At 34.4% G+C, this 27375-nt stretch overlaps 1 protein-coding gene across 2 annotated transcripts in view; it reads right to left on the bottom strand.

The window, feature by feature from the left end:
• ROCK1 (Rho associated coiled-coil containing protein kinase 1) overlaps positions 1-27375 on the bottom strand; it is a 147437-nt gene that overhangs the window by 20649 nt on the left and 99413 nt on the right. For both annotated transcript variants that reach the window (XM_074208704.1, XM_074208703.1), the window contains exons 14-22: positions 25051-25186; positions 24401-24492; positions 24043-24289; positions 20913-21019; positions 16642-16792; positions 14059-14219; positions 8050-8234; positions 4804-4873; positions 2586-2680 (exon numbers count right to left, since the gene is read on the bottom strand). In XM_074208704.1, the coding sequence (XP_074064805.1) occupies positions 2586-2680; positions 4804-4873; positions 8050-8234; positions 14059-14219; positions 16642-16792; positions 20913-21019; positions 24043-24289; positions 24401-24492; positions 25051-25186 (1244 nt within the window). The remainder of the gene's footprint in view (positions 1-2585; positions 2681-4803; positions 4874-8049; positions 8235-14058; positions 14220-16641; positions 16793-20912; positions 21020-24042; positions 24290-24400; positions 24493-25050; positions 25187-27375) is intronic.

Genomic DNA, 27375 nt, shown 5'->3' with positions numbered 1-27375 from the left:
CTGAATCAAGAAAGGTGTAACACTTAATCTGATACAAAATTCCAAAAAAAATAATGAAATTGGCTTCCATGTATCTCTCTGGCTCTTTGAAAAAATAGAAAATAAAGCCAATGTTTAACAAAATACCTACTAGTCTTCCAATTAAGTGGAGGCAGTAAAGTAACATTAAACACTTTGTACTGGTGGAAAAAAACAACTTTTGTCTTAAAATAAATGTCTATGCCAAAAGTTATATTTCATTTACTTGTAAAACAAACAAATTAAGAAATTAAGTTTTAGGGATGGGAATGAGGGTCTAAATACAAATTCCCTAAATCACAGTTCAGACCCCAGAGAATATTAATTTTTTGCCTGAGACTCAGAATCTAAAATATGAAGAATCTTCTCATATAAATTATGGCTACAATTCCTATCTGTTGAGCACTACTGCCAGGTTAAAATCTGAGGGAGTCAAGAGTGAATTGGCACTGAACTTAACAGAACTTTTTATAGCCCATAACCTGGGATTTCATTGGCGAGGAAATTCCCTTTACCAAGGCAGTTAAAACAACGTTTCTGCAACATTAAGCTTAGAGACCTGCTTAGATCTACTTTATCAGGTGTGACTTGAAACACATCTTTTTGACTTTAAGGCCAGCTCTCTATTACTATACTGTCAATCAAACATTTTAATATTTAGCTGTCATGGAGAAATATGTGATACAGAACAAAAAAATTTGTCTTTATGATATTGAGACCTGGTTAACATCCTGTCTATCTGATGCTTAACACTAGCATGACCTTAGAAAAGTCTCTGGAGCCTCAGATTCCTTATTTATAAAAATTATGTGACAGAACTGAAGGACCTATGAAATCCCTTGAATAAGTCATGAAAAGTTAGAAATAAGAAGATACTCAGAAGGCATGAAGTTTAATTTCTTGTTAAACCAAACAACCCCTTTTCTCAACAGGTAATTATCCAATCTCTGCCCAAATATTTCAAGTGATAGGAAACTCATTACTTCACAAAGTAATTCATTTGGGGTCTTAAAGACAACTTCAAATATTTATTTATTTATTTATTTTTAGGTTTTTTTTTTTTTTTTTTTTTTGCAAGGCAATGGGGTTAAGTGGCTTGCCCCAGGCCACACAGCTAGGTAATTATTAAGTGTCTGAGGCCGTATTTGAACTCAGGTACCTGACTCCAGGGCTGGTACTCTATTCCACTGTGTCACCTAGCTGCCCCCAACTTTAATTATTTTTAAAGTTCTTCATGTTCAGTAAAATTCTGCCTCCTTCCTAATAGTTTTCATAATTTGGTTCTTTCTCTGTCCTTTTGAAGAGTACCAAATAAATCTCTTTTTACATGACAGCCATTTGATGGCTGAAGATTGCTATCATATTATCTCTCCTTTCCCATGTCTATTATTTGTTTTTATATTTTATAATATAGTTCACAGAATCTACTACTACTACTACTACTACTACTACTACTACTACTACTACTACTACTACATTTCCCATCACACTAAACTAGTCTGTCAATATCTCTCTTACAATAGGACAATTATTTCCTTTGATTTCCTCTATTAACAATGTAAAATTAGGTCTATAATTATGGACTATTATTCCAATATTTTCTATCACAACATATCCAAATAAACAGCTTAACTTTAAGCAAATTATTTTAGCTCCTCCAGGCTAAAGTTTCTTCCTATTAAAATGAGTAATATTGTTATTCAGTTCAAAAACTCTGATTTTAAGTAACACATAATTTAGTAGCTCCCTTTTCCCTCAAGGATAAAATACAAACTCCTCACAAGAAATTTAAGGCCAAATATAATGCCTCCAACCAAGCTTCTTAATTTTAAATCACAATACTACCTTCATACATGCTACATTCCAGACAAATGGGACAAGATTTCCCCCAGACTCAACATGCATTCATCTCACTGGCCCCTGGTCCTAGAATGTGAAAAGGTTTCCTCTCTTCTTTTTGAGAATCTTGACCTTACCTTAAGATCAGCTTAAACACCACTTGTTTTTATAGCATTTCCTGGTTCTGCTCCAACTCACTCCTTCCCCTACAGCTCTCTCCAGGAGTCAGTTCTGTCTTCCTCAAACTACTCTAGACTATACATATCTGTGGACATGTTGAAGTGAGTGACAGTTTTATTTGTATTGCTCTGTCCCAGGAGCCTTGCACAATGCCCTATACAAGTTAAGAGCTGAATAAATGTTTGCTGAATTAATCCCTGAAGCAAAATTAATAAAATATAGGATAATAAAAGTTTCCAGGAGACCTATTATAATGACTTCGATACTTTATATAATATAGCTATTTTTAGAGTATTCAAGCATGCTTGAAAAGTTTATTTTCTTAAGATTGTTTAATATTTCTCTTGGTAATCTTTTTATACTGTTAATTTGTCAGTCACTTTCTTCACAGAAGAACCTTCAGTTCAAAGCTGTGAAATTATTCCTAACTAAACCAGAAATATATTGCAAAGGACTGGATAAACTGAGCTTAACTTCATTAGTTTTAGTGAACAGTTTCAAACTAAAACTTAAGATCACTTTCTGAGCCAAAATAAAATGGGACATACTTTTCATTTTGCAGTTCCTGTATTTTCTTTAGATTTTCTCGATTTTTTTCTTCAATGTCTTCTTTAAGTTCCTTTACCTGAGTTTTATAAAGTGTCTGCAAAACAAGTACCAAGGAATAAGTGGTTTTTATGTAGGAGTTAAAAAAAAAGAGTTCAATTCAACTATGTAGATAATCTAGCAAGTTTATCATTTGAACTTAAGTTTGTAAAACATTTTCCATTTTCTTAAATGTATTTGATCATGTATTTAACCTCTCAACAGTATATATGTACTACAAAATTTATACTTTCCAACTTTGATATCTAGTCCTTTAACTTTTATAATTACATTTCTTTACTGAAATAAAAAAAATGGGGATGGTAGAAGTTGAAAGTATTGTCTAGCACGGTGACATGTGAAAGAAATATTCATGCTGTCAAAGTAACAACCCTTTAAGAAAGACTACTTCTTAAACAGAATCAGGAGAGTAGTTTACATGATGACCACAATAATGTAAATGGACACATCATGGAAAGATTTAAGGCTGCTGGTCAAAAGGACGCGAGATGATTGTAATTAAAGCATTCTGCCTGTCTCTTATTAGAGAACTGGTAATGAGGCATACATTTTCAAACCTGGCCAAAACATTCTGATTTCTTTATACTTGTGACACTTCTAATGGACACTAGGAAGAAGTAGAGTAGTGTGGTATTGGAAAGTGACAGCAACAAATCAAAAATTTATTTCTCCAAAGACACAATACATAGATACCTATAGCAATGCAAATAAAATAAGAATGACAATGGCTTGATCTGGTTAAAGTGTTTACATGTCCCTAAAGTACTCCATTCTATCATTAGGATAATATTTTTCTTATCTTTTAATCTTGAAATACTGAACTTCACAAAAGAAATCTACCTGAACACTATAAGCAAGGGTTCATTGAAGTTCCTTAACATATACTTATCTTCTTAATTTCTTTCTTTTCTTTTTTTTTAAAAGACTAGGTCTATTTGCTAAGGCAAGAAATAATGAGGGCTATTCTTGGACCTGGTCCAACAGTAGCATGGGACCTTTGACCTGCTCAATTTTCTGACCTAGGTTGGTTTACCCAATCTCCTCTTTAGGAAACTTGGTGATCTCTATTCCCAGGGGCTCATAATATATTTTATTCTTATCCCAAAGAATTTCAAACAAGTATTTTGAGGATTGCTATTCCCTCAACTACCAAAACTTGGCCCTCTACACATTCATACATGACTATGGTTAGAAAAAAATTGTTCTATCTCTTAAAATTGAGAAATTTGAACAGATAAAATGTGAAAGAATTTAGTATATACTGCTACATTCTATGGAGTACAAATTGAGAAATTATTTTATCATTCATATTAAATGTAATACATGCAAATATTTATTTTAACCTATATCCAGGATTATAAAATGCCATATTATTTTTTATCAACTGAGCTTTTCAATAATCAACTTCTGTTTTTTTCACTATACTGGGGATAGGGGAGAGATCTACAGTGGCAACTTACACACAACTGGAAAGTACCAACTCTAAAATTCTAAATTTACCACACAACAGCAAGGTTGCTTTCAGTAACCAATCACATTTTGTCATGCATTTCTCATTAGCAATGCAGTAAAATAAATGTATATTATAGGAGTCAATGTAGTACAATCATAATACAGAATATATTCAAGAACATGGCAGTTCTTTGAATGTGCTTTTCATTTCTTAACTAATAAGTCATGTTGATTTGGCAGAATTTAATGTTATAGACAATTTTACAGATTCAGAATTGGGAACATATGAGAATCTTTCATAAGCAATATTAAACTAATTTGTCCTTTTACTATGGCAGCAATGTATTTTTCAGTTTTACACTGAGAACACAAAGCAGAAAAGTAATTCAACAAAGCATATCAAATCAAATCATTGGTAAAAAAAGGTATCAAAATAATAATTCTCATAACACTAAACAGTACAAAAACTATGCTGGATAGAACATGTGCAAAGAGCAGAAAGATATCATCTTTCCTTTGGTTATCAATCAGATCATCGATTTCTTCCATTCAAAACAACTATGGATTAGAAATTGAGGGAAAAGTACTTGTCCTCTGATACTTGATAAGCAGAATCTTTTACTTATTAGAAATCTCCAATCACAATAGTTTAAGATTTTTTTTTACAATCCCTACATAAAAACCAACAACAATGCTTCTATAACTTACTGAAAAATATTGTTCAGCTTCAAGCTGATCCTGTAGTTCCCGCATTTGTCCTTCATTTCCACAATATTGTCTTCAGGGGAAAGAAAGAGAAAAAAGAGTCAGTCATTGTATCTGCTTAGAATAAAGTAAGAAAAATAGTTATAGAACCTATTTAAAATAAAAACTGGATTGCTGAAATAACTATTTCAAATCTCCTACTATTAATATATAACTCAATATATTAGTCAGTTATAGTACATGTTTCATTTCACTGCAGAATGCTGGGGGCAAGGGACTTTTTTCTTAATAAGGACCAATTATCCATTAAGAAAAAAAAAACCTGGGGATTGATCTTAATTGCAAAAACAACCTAAGTATTTAGGGGGATTGAAAGAGAAACCAAAAGAGAACATAAATCTAATTTTTAAAAACTGAAGTTATATGTTATAGTCAGTTAAGGAAAAGAGACAGAGGAGGAGAAAAACAGAGAGAAAGAGGACAATGACAGAATAAGAAAAAGATAGCAAAATAAAGAGAAACTGATAAAAGATAGAGGGGCACACAAAGAGGTTCATAAATTCACTTAGAGAAAAACTGTCCATAATTAAGACACATAAATAGTGACACTGAAACAGTTTCATGCAAAGAGAAAAGTAATTTCACGAAACATTCTTTAGTCACTCCTCAGAATAGTCTAAAAAAAAGAAAAACCATTGTAACTACTTTTTTTTTAGGTTTTTTTTTTGCAAGGCAAATGGGGTTAAGTGGCTTGCCCAAGGCCACACAGCTAGGTAATTATTAAGTGTCTGAGGCCAGATTTGAAGCCAGGTACTCCTGACTCCAAGGGCTGGTGCTTTATCCACTGCCACCTAGCCGCCCCCCCATTGTAACTACTTTTGAAATTAAGAGGTAAATTAGCAGTATCACATTTCAGTAGTTTCCCATAGGCTGCATGACCAAATCAGATGCCTTCAATGCTATAGTAAAACTCTCAACTGAGCAAAGACATTGGTTATTTTTATAACAAGTTGAATATTGATGCCCTTAAACAGTTGGATGGAGGGGTAAAGATTAGAAAGAAAAGAGGGAAGATGCATTTCTACTGTACCCTTTTTATTGTGAAACATATAATCAAAAAAGGATAGAATTTGTTTGAAAAGGAAGGATGAAATTGTTTTACAGAAGGGCCAAGAGCATATACTGATTATTTAATTTACTGGTCTTAAGGGTTCTCTTTTTCTATTTTATCAATGAACAGGAAATTGGAGAATCTGGTGAAAATCACTTTAAATAAAGGCTAGGAATTAGAAAAAGAATTTGAGCTTGGCAAAGGATCTAAAATTTTACTATATGTAGATTAAAGTTATGAGTCAAGAGTTAGAAGAATAGAGTTCAAATCTTTCTTGTTAATTATTACTTTTGTGATTCTGGATTAGCCTCTTAACCTCTCTAGTATTTTAATTTGTTCAGTTGCCAGCTAGCAGTATGATCCACATAAAATAGAATTAAACCAGCTGCTTCCAAAAGATGGGATCTTGTAGAAGTAAGAAAGGGAGAATGGAGTGTTCAGCCTAGAAGGGTATCCCCTATAAATTTGAAGGACCAAAGGAATTGATAAGACTTTGTAAATTATAGAGTCAATACAGTTCAATTACAATACAGAATATATTCAAGCAGTTCTTTGAATGTGCTTTTCATTTCTTAACTAACAAGTCATGTTGATTTGGCAGAATTTAATGTTATAGACAATTTTACAGATTCAGAATTAGGAACATATGAGAATCTTTCATAAGCAATATTAAACTAATTTGTCCTTTTACTATGGCAGCAATATATTTTTCAGTTTTCAGTTTGTAAATAACATTTTTTCCTCTTGCTTTATCACTGCAATTCTCTTATGTTTTCCTAAACTGCTTGTTTAATTACTTGCTATTTTGAGGGAGCACAATCAAGGTTCCCCTCCTGAGAATAAGCTAGATGTTGAAGGGACTTGGCTTTCAGAAAGGAGAGCAGAAGGAATCATACATAGTTAAGAGCTCAATCCTAGAGCTTGATAAAAGAATAATTTCAAAGAGAATATCATGGAGGAAATCAATGATCCTGAGGTAAAAACACTCCCTTAAAACAAATTATTTTAACTATTAGATACTCCGTATATCATGTTAGTCAAGATACTTCTTTACATCCACTGGAAAAATATAGTAAAACTTAAATTCAAAAGTATAGGAAGGGAAGAAGGCAGTTTAATACACTCTTTGGGGAAGTGAGGGGAGGGCTGTAGATTGGCTCAAATGTTTACAACAGAGCAAAAGCAGTTTGTTGCTCAGTCATTTCAGTTGTATCCATCTCTTTGTGACCCTATCTGGAGTTTTCTTGGCAAAGATACTATGGTAGTCTGCCATTTCCTTCTCCAGTTCATTTTACAGATGAACAAACTGAGATGAACAGGATTAAGTAACTTGCCCACAGCTAGTGTCTGAGGCCAGATTTAAATTCAGGTCTTCCTGACTCCAGGCCTGGCACTCTCTATTCACTGAGTCACCTTGGTGCCACCCAGAAGTTGCAATGCTAGGACTTCTCAAAAATATCACAAAGAGGTAAAAGGTTAAAGTATGCAAAAATATTCATAGCTGTTCAATGTGAAGGAAATAGTGAGCAATAACTGGAGGACAGTTAAGCAAACTATGTTTGGCACCAATAATATTATATATCTATGCCAAAGAAAAAATAGAAGTATATGAGAAAATATGGAAAAAACCTAAACACAGTTTATTTCAAAAAGAAGGAAAAACATCACAATACACAAGTAGCAGAGCTCAGGAAGAACTGGCAAGGATCACAGAACAAAAGCATTTTAAAAGTTCTCATGTAAATTTGATTCTACCTGTTAAATATGAAAGGTCCTATAGATTTTATTTCTCATTTTGAATACATAAATTTTTGTTGACATTAAGTTTATGATAATAAAATTTAAAAAAATTACACAAGAAAAATAGGCAACATACTATCTTATGACTCAACAAACTTCTAAGGTGAAAATAATCTAACCAATGATGGAACTGGCTATTTTTATTTTTCTTAGTGTATCTGATCTAAATTTGGACTAATGATAGAAACAGTTGACAATATAATACATGAACTTTTAACATGATGGTGATCTATATATGCACTGAAGTATCTTGAATACAATATAAACAAAAGATCAAGCATATAAATATGAGAAAAGGAAACAAATCACTTAAAAATATTCATTTTATCAAGACTTACCTTGTGAGCTGAGCTAGTTCAAATTCCAGTAATCTCTTTGCTTCTGTTAATGTATTGATCTCTTGTTTCATTTGCTTTTCTAATCCTTTCAAATTGTCCTTCTCAAATGCTTGAGTTTTCAATTCATTCTGTAGCAATAATCGCTTATTTGATTCTTGTTCCAGTTGCAGAGTTAGATTCTTAACCTATGAATGAAAAAGTACTTTGAATCACGCATACTTTTGCAACTGGCTTAAGTGTTGCAATGGCCCTGGAGTCAGGAGGACTTGAGTTCAAATTTGACCTCAAATACTTAGTAGTTACTTAGCTGTGTGGCCTTGGGCAAATCACTTAACCTATCACTTTGCCCCCCAAAAACAAACAATTGGATGAATCCATCAATAATCATTTATTAAACACCTGCTATCTGAGAATAATTTTAATGCCCATCATGGTTCCCTAACTTATTTGAGGGCATCTAGACAAAGAGCATGGAATTAGAAGTTATAAGTTATAAACTTAAGTTCAAAAACCCAACTTTTACCACCTCTATGTGTATGGGAAAGCATTCTAAAATTTTGCTAGGAAATGAAACCAAGTTCATTGGGCTATGGTTTTGAGCCCCTATTTTCTTCCAAATTTCCGAAAACTGTCATATGTTCTTTTCTAGTCCTGTGATGTGTCTCCTTTTGCTACAATATTTTCAAAATGTCACTAATAGTTCAACCTGCCAATTCTTTTAATACCTTGGAATGTAGCGACCTGGTGACTTCAATTCATTAAAAATAGTAACAGTACTATCAAAATGCATCATACAGATGATCTCATTTGAATTTCACAATCCTGTGACAGAGGTACTATAGGTACTTTTTAATACAGATTATCTCATCAGTCAGGAGTCAGGAGGACCTGAGTTCAAATCCAGTCTCAGACATAATAACTGCCTAGCTGTGTGACCTTGGGCAAGTCACTTATATCTACTGCCTTAAATAATTAAAAAAAGTCTATTAAAAAAAGGAGCTATACAACAACCTTGTTCATTCTACATAAGCTATGCAGAAAAACAGTCAATTTCATGGGGGTCAAATGATGGGTTTCCATACATAAAAGTGATCAAATAAACTGATCTAAGAACAGCTATTTGGACAGTTTAAATCAGAAGTTGACAGATGACAAAAATTTACAATATTTAAGTTTCTCCTTCTTGCCTATAAAGAGAATAAAAACTCAAAATTTCTTTATGATATATATTGAGCTACAATCTGAAATTCTGAGAACACACACCCACACACACACACACATATACACATACACACACCCACACCCACACCCACATATACACATACACACACCCACACCCACACCCACACCCACAGACACAGACATACACACACCCCTGACTCAAAGAAAGCTAGCTACTCTTTATCTTTCTATTTATCTTGAGTTTCAATTCTCTATAAGTTGTTGGGGCTTCTCCTTTTATATTATATTATCCTTAGCTTTTCTGATCAAAAACAATTCCGATATCTTACTGTCTGATCTTGTTACCTCTTAGACTTCTCTTCTCTTCTTTAAGGATATGATTTCTCTCTCATCACACCCAATTTGGATCCAGGTACAACATGGAAAGAAAGTAAAGACTGACAGAGTGCTTTCCGTGGGGGGGGCGGGGCGGGGGGTGAGGGGAGGGAAGCAAGATTTGGGAGAAAATTGTAAAACTCAAATAATATCTTTAATAAAAATAAATTTAAAAAAAGATAGATTTAGGCTTGGTAGAAGGATAAAATTTTTTTTTTGCAGATAGAGCAATCCAAACGTAGAATGAGATTCCCTCAGGAGATGAGGAAAGATCTCTTTCTTCCTTTGGATATCTTCAAGCAGAAGTGACATCATGGGGCACTGGAATGCTAAAAAATGGATTCTTGGTCAGGCACAGGTTGAACTCAATAGATTCTGAGATCACTTCCATCTTTGAAAGTCTGTGAACTTGTGAGATTTGTACTGTGTATGTATGAACAAGATTAAAGACTGAGACTGCTAAAAAACCAAAACAAAACAATTCTGAGTTTTTTGGTTGACAATCATTTTAGCACTATACAATGTTTCTGGATTTATCCTATTGACTGTGTTTGCTTCTATCTTCAGTATTTTAAAATAATAAATATTATTTAGTTTCATATGGATCCACATTGATCCCTTTATAATACATAACTCCTTCCCTTTTCTTTCTCAGGAGAATTATTTCTTTTTATATCTTTAGAACCTTAGTGTTTCACATCACTACAAGGCTGACTTATTTCTCTTGGGAGAACTTTAATCCATGGGATGCTCTTATCACTCTCCATGAAATATCTGAAATCTAACTTCCCCAAAGCTCCTCTCTATGTCAAAATTAGATCAATTTTTCCTCTCCTGAATCACACAATCTAGGGTGGACTAGGCACCTTCTCCCCTTAACCCTCACCATGTTCTGATCAGTTTTTCTTTGCTGGTGAGAATCAGGTACAGAAAGGAGATCCTCTATTTTTTGTTCTACCTCTTAAGGGATGAAAATTAATCATCCCCCATCTCTCTAAACATTAAAGGAGGAAATTATCATCTGCCCTGCTTTTAGCAGAAAAGATTCAATAGTTGCCCCAGACATTAATGATCTTCAACACTGCCTCTATGCCAATCTTATGATTTGTTTTCTGAATTCAACTATTTCGTTATTCTGTCCAGGTATCTGCAATATCTATTAATGATAAAACAGAGTTTCTATTTTTGTTTCCACTCATTTTGACCCAATTGTTTTATAACATGCTGTTTCCGAATTTATTCAGTCAGTCTTTTAACTATGCAGTTCTTTCTAAATAAAATATCTTTTTTGAGAACTGTATTTCAATCACAGGTCTCATCATCAAGTCTTTAGTTAAATCTTTCTCCTTAGTTAGGATCACCAGTTCACTAGACTTATCATCCAGTCTTCAGATATAATGACACTAAGTCATGGATTTATTGTTGGCTTGATTCACAGATTTCAGAATTATCTTTTTGTTTTTGCAAGGCAATGGAGTTAAGTGACTTGCCCAAGGCCACACAGCTAGGTAATTATTAAGCGTCTGAGGCTGGATTAACTCAGGTACTCCTGACTCCAGGGCCGGTGCTCTGTCCACTGTGCCATCTAGCCACCCCTAGAAACTATCTTAAAATCCTTTCTACTCTATTACCGACACCACTTATGATATCTAGATATGGATATACATGAGCAGTTTTCTCCCTTCCCCTTCTTTTTATTTTAATTCCCCTTTGATTAGATTTTCAAGATTCCAGACAAATACTTTTATTTATCTTTATTAAGAGTATACTATTCCTAAATAAGAATCCCTCATTTTTAAATTTTAAATAAAAAATCTGGATTCTATTCTTAGAAAACCATTTTTAAAACAAAGCTATTCATTTCCAAATGTTCCTTTCTCTTTTGAAATCCTTGCATTTGATAAAACAGCAGTAATGAAATCACAACCCAAACCCCTATGGCTTTTAGTTCTTTACTCAAGACCTGATCATTTTTAGTAATGCTTAATAGATTTCTTCTAGGAGTATCATTTATGTCCATATGAATTTTTTAAAAAGTAGTGATATGGTTTGAAAATATGTAGGGGCGGCTAGGTGGCACAGTGGATAGAGTACCGCCCCTGGAGTCAGGAGTACCTGAGTTCAAATCAGGCCTCAGACACTTAGTAATTACCTAGCTGTGTGGTCTTGGGGAAGCCACTTAACCCCATTTGCCTTGCAAAAAACTAAAAAAATAAAATAAAATAAAATATGTGGAAGGTCACATCCTGAAAACATGCCTGAGCAAGACTCATTTTCTAATAAATGGATGAAATTAAGTAGTGAAAGGGTTGAGACAAGGAATGTAATTACTGTAGAAAGTTATTGCTGTAAGAAGAGTACATGAGAATTTAAATTAAGATAATAGTTCTGTGACTGGAGAAAAGAGGATTATTTGAGATGCTAGAGAAAAAAGAAAATACAGGGTCTAACAAATGAATGGATATGTAGGGTATGAAATCTAAGATGATACTGGGTGAGCAGAAATAAAGTAGCAGCAAACGGGAAGTTTGGGGGGGGTTGGGAGTGGAAAGGAAAAAAGTTCTGCTTTAGACATGTGAAGTTTGTGATGGCTGTAGGATATCCAGCTCAAAGGATCCAATGCTGATGGATGATGGTCGATAATGATTTGAGCTCATAATAGAGACTAGGGCTAGAAAAACACATCTAAGATCTATGAAATCACTATGTGAGGGAAAAAAAATACACACACACAGCCAAATTTTTATATATATATTTGTATGTATGTATGTATCTATTGACAGAGAGAGAGAGAGAGAGAGAGAGAGAGAGAGAGAGAGAGAGAAAGAGAGAGAGAGCCCAAGACAGAACTATAGGAGACACCTGGTTAATGAGCATGACATAGATTTTCTTCACTCTAATTCATTTTCTGCACAGCCAGCAAATTGATTTTTTCCCTAAAGCTCAGAACTAATCATGCTGATCCCTACTCAATAAAATCCAAAGGTCCTTTAACACTGAGAGGATCAAATATACACTTTTGTTTTGCATATAAACTTTTTGTGAAAAAAAAAAGTGCTTTTTTCCCCCATGTACTCCATGATCTAGCCATACTCCTTACTCATGATGTTCTCTTTGCCCTCTTCTTTTTTTCAGCTCAGGCATCACCTCTTAGAAGAGGTTCCTCATCAGGTCCCCAGCTGCCAATGTATTTATCTTGTGTGTTTAATTTATTTGTCTTTCCTTGATGGCAAGAATTAGTTTGTGTTTTTTTTTATTCTCAGAACTTAGGACAGTGCCTGCAATACAGTAACTGCTTAATAAAGATTTAGTGAAAGTGAAACTTTGAATATGGAATCAGTCTTTTACCTCAGCATAAATAGTTCTAAAACTGATGGCTTTTTTCTTAAAAACTAAAAGGAGATTGTAGAGAAGATCCTTTTTCATGTACAAGTTGGACTCAATTTCTTCTGAAATCCTTTAGAATTTTGAGTTTGTATTCTATAACTTTCCTAACATATATTAATGTCTACAAAACAATTTTTAAAGTCAAATTAGGTATATCAATAAATTTCTTGTTTTAGATTTCACTTTAGGGTATAGCATATCTTACAGTCAAATATTTTATCAGATTGTAAGTTCCTCTAAATTTAGAGGTGAATTTGTGTCATATTGTTTAATATTCACAATGCTTAAAAAAGTGGACAAATAATGGCAAATTTTATAGAAGTACAATGGCAAATTTTGGCAAACAAATAAAGTAACAGAATGAAATAGCATCTGGGATACTATTGGGAGCCTTACATCACAACTATCAATACTCTTTCTCCTCCATTCCCATTCCTGGCTGTTTCACCCAATTCCCCTTTCCTACCTACATCCCTAAAGGAAGGAATCCAGAGTTCTCTCTCTGCTCAAACCCTTGGGCTCTCTCCTTGCTCCCTCTTTTCCAAGAATCATTTTCATTTTTATTTTGTTATTTCTTTCTTTATTATTTTTATTTTATTATTTATTTTTCCCACTCTCAGGGGGCAGACATGGCCATTTATACTGCTTTCATGAGCAGGAACTAACTACAATCATTCCAGTAAGATAGTGTGGGTCATTGGACCTTATCAAAGAACTAAGCCTCCCAGACTTTCACACATTGCTATCTTACCTGCTGATGAACCTTTAGTTAGCCATCTATCCAGCATTGAACCACCGCTATTTAGATTGTCTCCCCTAATTAGATTCCAAGGACTATTTTTTTTATGTTCACTACTCCAGCACTTAGCACAGTTGTTGAAACATAGTAAGCATTTAATAGATCTTTTTTCATTCTTTCACTCATTCGTTCATCAGTCCTGATTACAAATTATCTGTTACTTTAATTGATAGTACAGTTATTGTTCTCATTCACAAACTTTCTTCAATATTCAGGTGTTTTTCTTTCACACTGAGAACAAAGAAAAAAGTATCCTTTTTCCTTACTTCATCTTCCATCCTTTCTTTATGTTCTGTCAAATGTTCCAGTTTCTGCTGAGACTGTTTCAAGTCGACATCTAGCATGGAACATTGCTTTTCAATGTGAACAACTCTATTTTCAGCTTTCTCTCGTGCTGCTCTCTCTTCCTTCAGTTTCTTTTCCATTTCTACAAAATTAAAGAATTAATTCTTAACAATTATATTATCTTATAACAAGAAACTATTTTATTATTCCTTGGCATTCCTTGACCAAGTGTTTCTAATATCTGTGACAATATGAAGTATCATTAACAAGTTTTTGTATGGGGGTGAATGATTTTATAAAGCAAATCATTACATGAAGAATTAAAAAAAAAACACCTAAATAATCTAATAGACCTTTCCATTATACAAACGAACCCAAAGGTTATCTGTCAACCATCCACAAATTTGGTAAGATATATTGGATATAATCTTCATTCCAAGCCAATAAAAGAAGTGGGAAAAAGAAGATGAATGTGTTAAAATGTAGCAAATGAAAATAAAAATTAAGGACTAATCATTTTTGTGTTTTCCATATCACTTTGTACATAACAACAATTGCTTAACATACAATGAAAATGAAAGCCCTTTCTCATAGCAGATTTTGTTTTCCAAAGAGTAAACACTTAAGAACATTTTAAAAGTAAACTTTATCGATGCTTTTTTATTGTGACAAAATCATTTAGAGGTATGTTATCTCCACATGTGGAACTGACCTCTCTTATATTTTCTTTTTAGAAATTAATGCCTTTTGTTTTTATATCAAATTCATTCCTGAATATATCCTTCTTCACTTCACATGTGTTTATATGTATGTATATGTGCACACACACACACACACTCACACATATAAAATCTATACAGAGTAAATAGGTGGTAATCACAGAAAGAAGGAAAGTACAAGCCATAGAGAAGACTGGAAAAGGTCTCTTGCAAATGATGCTTTTTGACAATAGTCTTGAAAGAGATCTAGGAAACTAAGAGGCACAGATTAGGAGGATAAACAATACAGGCATGGGGACCATGTCAATGAAAAGGTATGAATTCAAAAGGTGAGATGTTACACACACACACACACACACACACACACACACACATGAATATGAATATATGATATATGCAAAGAAGAGCACGTAGGTCAGTATTACTGGACTGTCCTGTGATTTTGAGGATTTAGGTAAGACTTCTGTAAAGCTAGAAAGCAGGTTGTTATTGGTTTAAAATGCCAAACTGATTGTTTTATATTTGATCCTGAAGACAAAAGACACTGAAGTTTACTAAGTAGAAGGTGACAAGATTTGACTTTGTCAGATTTTGTACTTCAGAACGCTCAGTTTGGCAGTCAAGTTGAAAAAGAGCTACAGTGAGAAAAGATGTGAGATGTGAAGACCAATAAGAAAGCTGCTGCATTAGTACAGATGTGAAATGTTGAAGGATTGTACCAGGGGGAAAGACACCTCAAAGTTGTTTTAAATTGCATTTCTCTTATTATTACTGATTTTGGTATAAACAATTGTGTGGTTTTTAATAGTTTGTAATTCTTTTCTTGAGAATGTTTTTCTTCATATTGCTTAACAACTTGCCCAATGGGGAGTTGATCTTGGGAACCATTAGAGATGGATGATATATCAATTTTTTCCTTCAATAAATTCTTTTTAATTTTATCCCAGTCACAGTAATTCTGTTTTTGTAAAAACTTTGCAATTTCAGCTAATCAATATATCATCTATTTTACCTTTCGTTTTCTTCTATCCTTTGTTAAAATTTTCTCCACACACACAAAAAAATATACACACACACACACACACACACACACATAAACATATATATGCATACACAAATATATATGGAAAATATTTTGCATGACTTTACATGTGTATTAGATATCAAATTGCTGGTTTTTTCAAGAGGGGAGATAAGGAAGAAGAGAATCTGTTAATTCAAATTTTTAATATTAAATTTTTTTACATGCAATTGGAAAATATTTAATGAAATAAACAAAAATATAAAACATATATAGATTGTGTGGGTGTTTGTGTTTACTATTTGTTAGGTAATGCCCAAAGAAATTGTGGTAAAGAACTATGACAGAAAAAAAAATAATTCAGAAAAGCACATGAAAGCTTTATAAATAATGTAAAATCAAGGACAAAGTACTAAGAAATATGACAACAAAAGACCCCTACCTCTCTGTCCCATGGCTCAAACTGAAAAATGTATAATTATAATGAGCAATTTAAGCATCAGAGGAAAGACAAGAAAAAAGTTAGTTCCCTGTCTCTTCAAAGAAAGGAGGTAAATGAGATTGGTTAATTTTGCTGAACTGATTTCCTTCTTTTTTTATTCTTTATTAGCAAACGTGGCTGAGTAGGAGATGTTTCTTTTAAAATGTCTTTTGTTTTTTTAATCACCCCTTTTCTTGATTATATTCCTTAGCTATTTCCTATTCTTTTAATAATTAAAATACTAATTTCTAGTTGAAACTATATAGTTGGTCAAAATACAAACATTATTTAAAGTTATCAGTTTTCACTAATTCTATAGGGAAATATAAAAATTAACACTTACCACACATTGCAACTGATTTTGCCTCTTCAATAGATTGATGCTTGTCAGTTAAACGGGCTTTAGTCACTTTATGCTCATTTATTTCCTGTTCTAATCTTTGTTGTAATGACTTTAGCTTGTAGTTTAAATCTATTTCCAAATTATTTTTTTCCTGCAATATAGGATTAAGAGTCATATGTAGTTATAAAATAAAAATTTCCTCAGACCTCAAGTATCAGTTATTCTTATTATTAGTAATATGAGATTCCAGTTAATATCAGTGACAAGTCAAGGAAAATTTTTTCCTTTGAATAAATTTTTTTGTCTTTTGAAATAGTCATCTTTGTGTATACATATGTTCTTTAGGGGCTTAAGGAACATTAAGCAGACTCACAATTGAAACAAACTGAATACCATAATTCTTTATTTCTAATTTGTTGCTTCTTTTCTTTTTAAATTTATTCTCATTTTGTACAAATGTTTTTTTATACATTAATAAAATATTCTTGTTTAATTTAAGAGTAAACAAAATACCCCCTCCCCCCCAAAAAAATATAGACTTGCTTAAGTGATAAAGGGGAGAGAAAAAATTAAAATTAAAAAAAATAATAGTAATAATTGTAGGTATGGCCAGGTGGAGCAGTGGACAGAGCACCAGCCCTGGAGCCAGGAGCATCCGAGCCCAAATGTGGCCCCATACTCCCAACAATCACCCAGCTATGTGACCCCATGCAAGCCACCCCAACCCCATTGCCCAGCAAAAACCAAAAAGAGAACAAAAAAAAGATCCAAAATAAAATAAAATAGTAATAATAGTAGGGGTGGCTGGGTGGTGGACAGAGCACTGGCACTTGAGCCAGGAGCACCCGGGTCCAAATCCGGCCTCAGACACCCAACGATCACCCTGCTATGTGGCCCCAGGCAGGCCACCCAGCCCAATTTGCCCTGCACCCCCCCCCAAAATAATAATAAAAAATGTGCTTCAGTCTGTGTTCCAACCCCACCAACTCTGTTGCGGGTGGATCACATTCTTTATGATAAGGCCATCACAAAAGTTACTTCCATATTTTTTCACCGTTGCCATTGCTGATCGCAACTCCCTTCTTTCGTTACTTCTTCACTACCATGTACTATATTTTCTCTCTCCTTTCACTCTGATTCTGCTGTAGGGTCACTGAGTGGTGCAGCAGACAGATCCCTGGTCCTGGGGCCAAGAAGCCCTGAGCCCCCCTACCACCCCTTAGGCCCAGCATACACCTGGCCCTGTGGTCCTGGACAGGCCTTCCAATCCCAGCCCCTTGCAAGAAGTAAAAAAGAAAATGTGTTATATCTGACCATTCTCCCCCCATAGTCCATCCTCTCCTCCATCATTCACATCCCCCCCTTCCCCCTGTCCCCCTTCTCTCCTTATTACTCTGGATGCCTATACCCCATTGAGTATATATGCTGTTTCCTCTCCTAGCCACCTCTGATGAGAGCAGATTCCCCCATTCCCCCTTGCCTTCCCCCCTTCCATATCATTGCAATAGCTCATTGTAATGAAGAAAAATCTTATTATATGAAATATCTTGGCCTATTCCCCCCTCTCTTTTTTCTTTCTCCCATTACATTTCCCTTTTTTCTATTGACTCCATTTTTACACCACATTTTATCTTCAAACTCAGCTCTCTCCTGTACTTCAACTATAAAAGCTCCCTCTACCTGCTCTATTAAATGAGAAGGTTCATATAAGTATTATCAGTGTCATTTTTCTATACAGGAATACATGCAGTTCATCATCATTATGTCTCTCATATTTTCCCCTTCTCCTCCAATCTCCATGCTTCACCTGAGTCCTATATCTGAAGATCAAACCTTCTGTTCAGCTCTGGCCATTCCAACAGGAACATTTCAAATTCCCCTGTTTCAATGAAAGTCCATCTTTTTCCCTGGAAGAGGACATTCAGTTTGGCTGGGTAGTTGATTCTAGGTTGCATTCTAAGCTCTTCTGCCTTTTGGTATATTATATTTCAAGCCCTATGAGCTTTTAATGTAGTTGCTGCTAAATCCTGTGTGATCCTGATTGCAGCTCCACGATATTTGAACTGTATCCTTCTGGCTGCTTGTAATATTTCCTCTTTGACTTGGGAGTTCTGGAACTTGGCTATCATATTCCTAGGGGTTGGTTTTTTGGGATCTCTTTCTCAGGGGAATCGGTGGATTCTCTCCATTTCTATTTTGCCCTCTGCTTCTAGAATATCAGGGCAATTTTCCTGTAGTAATTCTTTGAAAATGATGTCAAGGCCCTTTTCCTGATCATGACTTTCAGGTATTCCAATAATTTTTAAATTATCTTTCCTGAATCTGTTTTCCATATCAGTTGTTTTTTTCAATGAGATGTTTCACATTTTCTTTTAATTTTTCATTCTTTTGGTTTTGAAGTATTGAGTCCTGATTTCTCATAAAATCAGCAATCTCCCCAAGTTCTATTCTTTGTCTGAAGGATTTGTTTTCCTCAGAGAGCTTTCTTATCTCTTTTTCCATCTGGCCAATTCTGCTTTTTAAAGCACTCTTCTCCTCAATAACTTTTTGAACTGTTTTATCCATTTGACCCAAGCTGGTTTTCAGCATTATATTTTCTTCAGCATTTTATTGGATCTTCTTAACTAAGTTGCTGACTTCATTTTCATGTTTTTCCTGCATCTCTCTTACTTCTTTTCCCAGTTTTTCTTCTTATCTCTCTCATTTGATTTTCAACATCTATTTTGAGCTCTATCATGGCCTGAGCCATGTTTTTCTTGTTTTTTCTTGTTCTGTTTTTCTTGGAGTCTTTAGATGCAGGAGCTCGTGCTTCCTCATCTTCAGAGTGTTTTGATCCTTCTTCGGATCACAGGCAAAGTATTTCTCAATGGTGTTCCTCTTTTTTTCTCTGCTTACTCATTTTTCCCAGCCTGAGCCTGGTTTTGGGGTGCTTCCTGAGCTTTTGAGACACCCCCACAAGGATCTCAGTGTGTGAGGCTCTGTCTGGTCTGTGAATGACCATAGGTGTCCCCCTCTGCCATGGGGCTAAGGTGGGGGGGCCCTGCTGTTCTATGGGGGGGGCCTAGACTGTGATCAGGATCTGAATGTGGTCAGAGCCCCAGAGTCCTGTTCCAGGGACAGAGGACAGAGCTCGGCAGTCTCTCTCCGCTCCCTCCCCAGGCTCTGCACTCATGCCCTGGGGGCTCCCGCTTACTGGCTTCTGCTTCTTGTTCCTGGATCTGGGCTGCTGGGGCCACACTGATCGCTGCGTGCCCTGAGGGCTGGGCTTTGCATGCTCACTCTAGCAGAGGTCCCCATGCTGATTCCCCAAGTTGTGTCCAGTGTTCCCAGGGTGTAGGTCAGGAAACTCCCCGCTGGTGGCTCCCAATGCCCTGGGGCTGCCTCCGGGAGGCTGAAGTTCCTTTTGCTCTGGAGGGCCGCCCCTCCAACTCCGGGGAGCAGAGTCTTTCCACTCTTTTCCAGGTTACTTTGAGTTGGAGAACTGCTTCACTGGGTCCCTCTGTGGGTTCTGTCTCTCAAAAATTTAGAGTCCTTAGTTTATAAGCTTTAAGAGAGAGCACCTAAGAGATATCCTCTCTTGTCACCATCTTGGCTCTGCCCCTGTTGCTTCTTTTCATATGGATCATGGTTGAGTGTGTTTTGGCAGAAGAAAAGTGAGTAGTATCAATTCTTCTTGAGAAAGGAAAACAATTTACACTCATTGAGACATATTATCTCAAGCTAATCTAACCTCCGGCGCCTCCAGCTTTAGCCAGCTTTACAACAACCTCTATTCCTTCTCTCTTCCAATACTTAAAAGACTCAAATGGACATGAGGTTCTAGGGAACCTACAATTCTGATAGGAAGTGAAGGGTATGGGGGTGTGAGGGTGAGGGATATCACAGGGATAACATACACTGAACTGAGATGGATATTCAGCTTTTTCTGCTGAATATAAAACCAGGAAACAAACAAAAAAAATGAAAATTTGAAGATAAGAAAAAATCCTAAATATTTTAAATTACTATGTATTTTTACTTCTGCTTCTGTTTTTCTCTCCATATACACCTCTTCACAAATGACATAATTCCTTACTTGAATCACTTTTTCTCCCAATTCACACTTAAAAAAAAGTTTGACTAATAAAATATCTCCAAATGATACAAAAACATTTTAAATTTAAAATAAACATCACATTGCTTAATTCTTCCCTTTCTCAAACTTAACAGAACATATTCTTAATCCATTAATGTTTTCTCCAAAAACCAAAGTGGGATACTTCCTTCCATACCTTTTCTGAATGATTAAGCATGTCTTGAGCCTCTTTTTTTTCCTCTTCCACTCTTTCAAGATTATGTTTAAGATGCTTCACTTCTTCTTGTAAAGATGTAATTCGAGCTAAGATAAAAAAAGATAGAAAAAAATACTATAGCTAACATAAATTTTGCTTTGTTTTTCCGCACCTGGATTAGAAGCACAAAATATCTCTAATCAGGTAAAACCTATTAAGTACATTCATGCACAGAAAAATACAGTTTAAGTGCTATGAATATAAAACAAACCAAGTATCATCCAAAATTACTAGAACATTCGATCACATAATATTAACTTGTCTATTCCTGCAAATTTCTCCCAAAGCTTTTCTGAACATTTTATTCTGAAGTTATCCACAGGTTATAGATACAAACCCTATAAAAAGTCGGTCACATGTATATAGGGTTTTTTGGACATGAAATGTTTTATATACAGTAATCAATCATCAAGCAATTATTAAGCATCTACAATGTGCCAAAGACTGTGCTAGACTCTGGGGACACAGTTCATGATGTCTAGGAGTTTACAGTTTAATAGAAGCCAAGATATTTGTAAATAAACACACACACACACACACACACACACACACACACACACACACACAATGGGGATATAAAATAATTTCGGAGGAGGGGAAAGCAGAAGTGTGAAGAAGGTCCATTACAGATAGGGGGATAGCTGACACTGAGAGGTAAGATGAAGAGCCATGTTAATGTCACACTTTCTCTTCCTCCTCTTTATATCCTTTAACAAGTGGCAGGGTATTAACGTCTCTCTTTTCTACTTCTTTCTAGACTTTATCTTTTAGTAGTATAAATGACAAATGTCTCCTTTAAGAATTCCTTTTTATGCAATAATCATGCTCTGAGCTATTCCACATACACAAAAGATGGCTATATTATTTTTGCTTTCAGTCTATGCTAACTCTTGGTTCTAAAAATAGAAGTTTCTATTTTGTGATAGAACAAATCATAATCAGAAACTCAAGATGAGATTTTATAAAGCAGAATAAAGTCAAGATTATGAGAGAAGGTGTACTAGATAAAAAGGGTGGATATACCCAAGAGGGATTTATAATTAATCAACAAGCAATTATTAAAGGAAATAATAATCACAGAATCAAGTTCTATTAGAAATGACTGCCATTTTTAGAAGTTTTAAACGAACTAAAATGATGAAAGAATGTTAAGGGCATCTATCTCATGGATATTCTCTAACTAGTTTACATTAATCTATATTATAAAGTCTTCTAGGAAAATGTTATGAATGCCTTTTTTGTTTTATTTTCTATAGTTGACAAGAGGTTAATTTGTGTCTTTAATTTAAAGCAAAATCCAACTGATTATTTCCTAATTTTGAAATGCTTCCTTTAATGTTTTATATGTTTGCATTGACATAATAAGTAATTTCCTTAAAACTCTATGCAGCAGGCGCAGCTAGGTGGCACGGTGCACTGCCCTGGAGTCAGGAGGACCTGAGTTCACATCCGGCCTCAGACACTTAATAATTACCTAGCTGTGTGGCCTTGGGCAAGCCACTTAACCCCACTGCCTTGCAACAACAAAACAAAACAAAACTCTATCGGTAAATAGTACTCCATTTTATAGGGGGGAAAATGAGGCTCAGAAAGGTTAAGCTCTTTATTACTAGTAAATTTTATAACTGAGACTTGAACTCAAAGAGTTTTCTGACTCCAAAGTAGTTCTCTTTTTACTACACTACTGCTTAGCACACACCAAATTATGTGTCTTTATCTAATTTAAAGCAAATCCAACTGATTACTTAGCACAAACCATCAGCACAGGGGTCCTATCTAAGCTTTGTACATACCAGACACAATATAGCAAAATTATGTCAATCAATAGGGAAGTGAGATTCATTATAAAATCATGTAAATATATATTCAATATCCTTCTCTGTTATCTAAAAACACCAGCCTCCAACCAGAGGTGAATCATGTAGGTGGTGAAGAATCCTCTTAGCTTTTTGATGCATAAAGTTAACACCATACTTAGTTCCAGGGTTTTCAAACAGTACTTAGTAGCTAATTATTGTGATAATTTAAAGGTACCAAGCATAAAATTGTGATAGCGTACTAAAATTGATTTTCTCTTGCTCTACTCTTGGGATATTTTAAACCTGCAGTCCTGAAAAGGATCCAATGTGCTGTGATAAATTTAGAACCAGTGATATGCCATTTGCTTACATAAGTACGAAAATTAAATTTAACTAGTACTTATTAAATAGTTAGGCATTTTGACAGACAAAATGGTAAAACAGACATTTTCATCTCTCACAGAATTTATAATTTACCTATGTGATTCTACATGAATCAGTTTAGTACCAAACCTAACTCTGAAGTCCTATCTATGCTTCCGTTCCATGATCAAGGATCAAACATCTATTTTTTCCCTATGTGTTGTTCTACTATTGCCATATCTACCCTTTTGCAACTATCTTAAAAAAAGACTCTTAACAAGTCAGATAAATCTGGGGCAGAAGGCATTTTGTTTCTATTCTTAAACTAGCTATTCTAGCCTTTGCTCTCCATCCTTGTAAATTCACACAGAATTTCATTAATGCCATTAACACAACACTTTCCAACTTCAACATTCAGGTTCTTATTCCAACAGACATATATTATAATATGTATTAGAATATAAGCATAGTCATTCTAGGTGGGAATCACTCTTTGGTAATACACTATAGCGTCAGAGTCTAATCTTATTGAGGATAAGTCTTCCTTAAATTCTAAGGAAGTCACATAATTTCTACTATGGTTTCCTCATCTGTAAAGCCATGTATTTTTCTATTTGTCTACCTTCTGGTTTTACTTATTTTAATGAGGGTAAAGTGAATTTAAAAAAAATTTAAATATTTTTACAAAATGATGGTGGTTTTATGGTTTTGAATATATATATTTGATCACTGTAATTGTTGGAGGGAGTTAAAATACTAAGAAATTACTCCAAGCTGATAAAAATAAAACACGCTGTATTTAAGAAGTATAAGCTAAGTAAGGAGCTGTTGCTTTGAAAGAAATAAAACTGTACCCAATTTTGATTTCCCCAAAGTACTTGAACCTGTACTTTCACTGAACACTTTACCTTGGAGATCTCCAATCATCTCAGATCCTTGACTTCGATCTCTTCTTTCAGCTTCTAATGCAGCCTGAAGTTGGTAATAGTCCTTGTCCACTTGTGATTTGGTTGTCTCTAAAATTCTGTTTCTCTCTTGCAATTCTCTGTTTAGGGACTCTAACTGACTTACTGATTTGCTCAATTCTGTGTGGCTCTTTCTTAATCTTGCTGCTGTGTCTGATTCTGTCCTCAGTAAGTCATTGGCTTCTTTTAGCTATTAGGAGAGAGAAAATGGGTCTTTGGCTAAAGTGCAACGAGAATCACAAAACTGTAATAAGAACCACAACACATCAAAAGAAAAACTGACTGTAAAAGGAAACCTTACCTGCTTCTGTAACTGTGCCATTTTCTCATTTGTAAGCTGAGAATTCTGACTGATTTTCTTCAGGTCATCCAACTGATCTTTTAATGTAGAAACTAGAAAAAAATGAACATAATATTTTATAATTTTTCTCAGAATAATAATGCTAAATTCTTTTATAGAGTAGGAAATCTAGGGATAGATGATGGACTCATTCCTATTATTTTTCTTCTATCAAGTCTTCAGGCCAAAGGCTCTTAATTTCACAGTATAAAACTAGAAGCTGATTCCTAATAATGCTGCTATTTTATATATATATATATATATATATATATATATATATATATATATATATATATATATGCATATATATGTGTATTTTATCACCATTAATACCCACAAAGCTTCCTAAACTGTTGCAGTTATCTCAATTATTAAAAAATTAAAAACAAAATATCATAACTGTTAAATCCATCAACAAGCATTTGTCAAATGCCTACAAATGTGCTAAAGCATTCCCTGCTTATAAGAGCAGATTTCTACACAAAATTCATATTGGACATCTTCTGAATTACTTTAAGGAGCCACTTATTACTACAATGGACATCTTCATCTAAAACACTGTCTCATGGGACAGATTTTCAACTACATTGTATTTCAAAACTGCCACTTACCCTCATTTTCAACATTCCGTCTCTTTTCATTCTCCTGTTCTATTTTTCTTTGGTACTCATTAACTCTGTGCTGCAGCAACATTTTCTCTTTCTCAATCTGAGACACTGTAGATTCTAAATTTTTTCTTTGATTTCCCTGAAATAAAAAAAATTACTAAATTTTTTACTTTATTGCCAATCTCATTTTTTAAGGCTACTTTCAAATTTAAAAAAAAAACTATTATGGATTATAAAACATTAAGAAGACAAAGAGAAAAATTTGTTGTTTTTTTTAAAGAGGAGAAAGAACTTTAGAATAACTGAAAGCCTCTGTGCCTCATGAGGCAGAAATAACACCCCCTGAAAATTCTGTAATTATAAGGAGGAAATTTTTACCTGGTTTTTATTTGTTCTTGCATTTAAGAGAAAATGGAAATAAATGCATTGTTATTACTTTTAGTGATCTCTTTTTTTAATGCTTACAAATTACTATTTGGAACATTAAATTCAAAAGGAATAAAAAGCATTAATTCTAAATTTATTGATGAATAAAAAAGAAAATCTGTTTATTTAATTATTCCTCAAATTTGTTACAAAATGAACTAAAAATGCTTTATTTTAATCAAGAGAGCAGCTTAAGTTTTCTTTACCAGTTACTAAGAAGCATACAAAAACTTGATAATTGGAGGAGAAATCAAAATTAAGGTAAAGCAAAGTTACTATATTTTTTGAATTTTTTCCCACATCAAATTCTATCTCATCAGTTTTGTGTTCTGAGTAAACACTAATGAGTAACCTGTTCTAATGAATAATCTCATAATGGACTTTTGACATCTGAAAGTGTGTTCAGATTGAGACATTTTGTATATCATGGAAACAATGTAAACTGCCAAATTGCCTTCTGTGTGTGTGTGTGTGGGGGGGAGTAAGAATAGGAGAAAAATTGTAAAACTCAAAATCTTCAAAAATAAAAAAGAACCTTTTAAAGGAAAAAAAAAAGATTGAGACATTCCATTTCTTTACATGACTATTTCTTGATGAGATAGCATTTCAAATGCCCCCCAAAAGTGGGGCAGGGAGTGGGGTTTGCAAGGCTTAAGTGACACAGTAAATATCAAGGTCTGAGGCCTGAATTGAACTCAGGTCCTCCTGATTTGGGGGTAGGTGCTCTATCCACTGCACCACCTAGCTGCCCCAAGACCAATTACTTTCACAAGCAACAGAAACTCAAGGAACCTAAAGCAGATTTGAGACACATAAAAAGTGAGGGGCTGGGAGCCAAGAGGTCTGAGTAGCAAAAACAATATGCTTCTCTCCCCTTTTGTACCTGCCTCAACCCCTCCAAATAGACCTAGAAAATGTCTGAATCCTGATGGGGAAATCCAAGAAAAAGTCACAGAGAGTAATTTTTTTCAACCAAAGCTGGAATAGGAAACAGAAAGATGTTGTGTATTAGGGAATGAGGAAGTCTCAAACTCATATCTAGACACCCCCAGATCAATTCCAGGATAGCAATGAGAATAGGTAACCAACTGGCAACTTTGTTGACTACTACTTAGTTCTGGGTCACAAATCTGGGAAGGTAGCATTTTGATAAGGAACCAGTAATCAATACTGAATAATATATTGAGAAGGAACAAATACAAGCAGCAACTGTAAAGCTCAGACCCTCACAAGAGTGGAGTCTCAGTTCTAGCTCCTAGCCCAGTCTATAAACCTGAAAAAGAATAATCACGGCAGGAATTCCAGACCAAAAAAAAAAAAAGCTTGCACTGTTATCACTCTGAAGCACCAGAGCTTTCCAGTGGTTGACAGTGGCTGAGTCTAGGGGTGGTCTGCTATTGCTCAGACCCAAACCCACATAAGGAATTTATAGAGCTCTGGATCGGAAAACTTAGTGGGCACTGAAAGCTCACAGGGCAAGAGCTGTTCCTCACAGTCTAGAATAATACAAAACTTAGTATCTCAAGAAAGCAGTAGCAGAACCAACCCAAAAATGCGGAGCCTGGGCCAAATACCAAGTCCCAAGTCAGTAAAGAGGCTGAAAGAATGAGCAAACAAAAAAAGGAATCTCATTATAAAAAATGATAATGATAGAGATGCTTAAGACATAAATCCACAAGAAGAGAATGAAAGCCTTAAAGCTAATGACTTAATAAAGTGACAAATATTAAAACCAAGTCAAATGACTGAAAAAAGAATAAAACATGGCAAAAACAACTGACCTGGAAAATATATTAAAGAATAAATTGAAATATCATTGAACTATCTGATTATTATGATCAAAAAAGAAGCTAAACATGATCTTTCAAGAAACCTTTTTTTTTCACTTTTATTTAAGGTAAT

Source organism: Macrotis lagotis, chromosome X, assembly GCF_037893015.1.
Source record: "Macrotis lagotis isolate mMagLag1 chromosome X, bilby.v1.9.chrom.fasta, whole genome shotgun sequence".
Lineage (NCBI taxonomy): Eukaryota > Metazoa > Chordata > Mammalia > Peramelemorphia > Peramelidae > Macrotis > Macrotis lagotis.
Note: the sequence above shows the minus strand (reverse complement) of the source record. Positions and strands in the feature narration are given on the sequence as shown.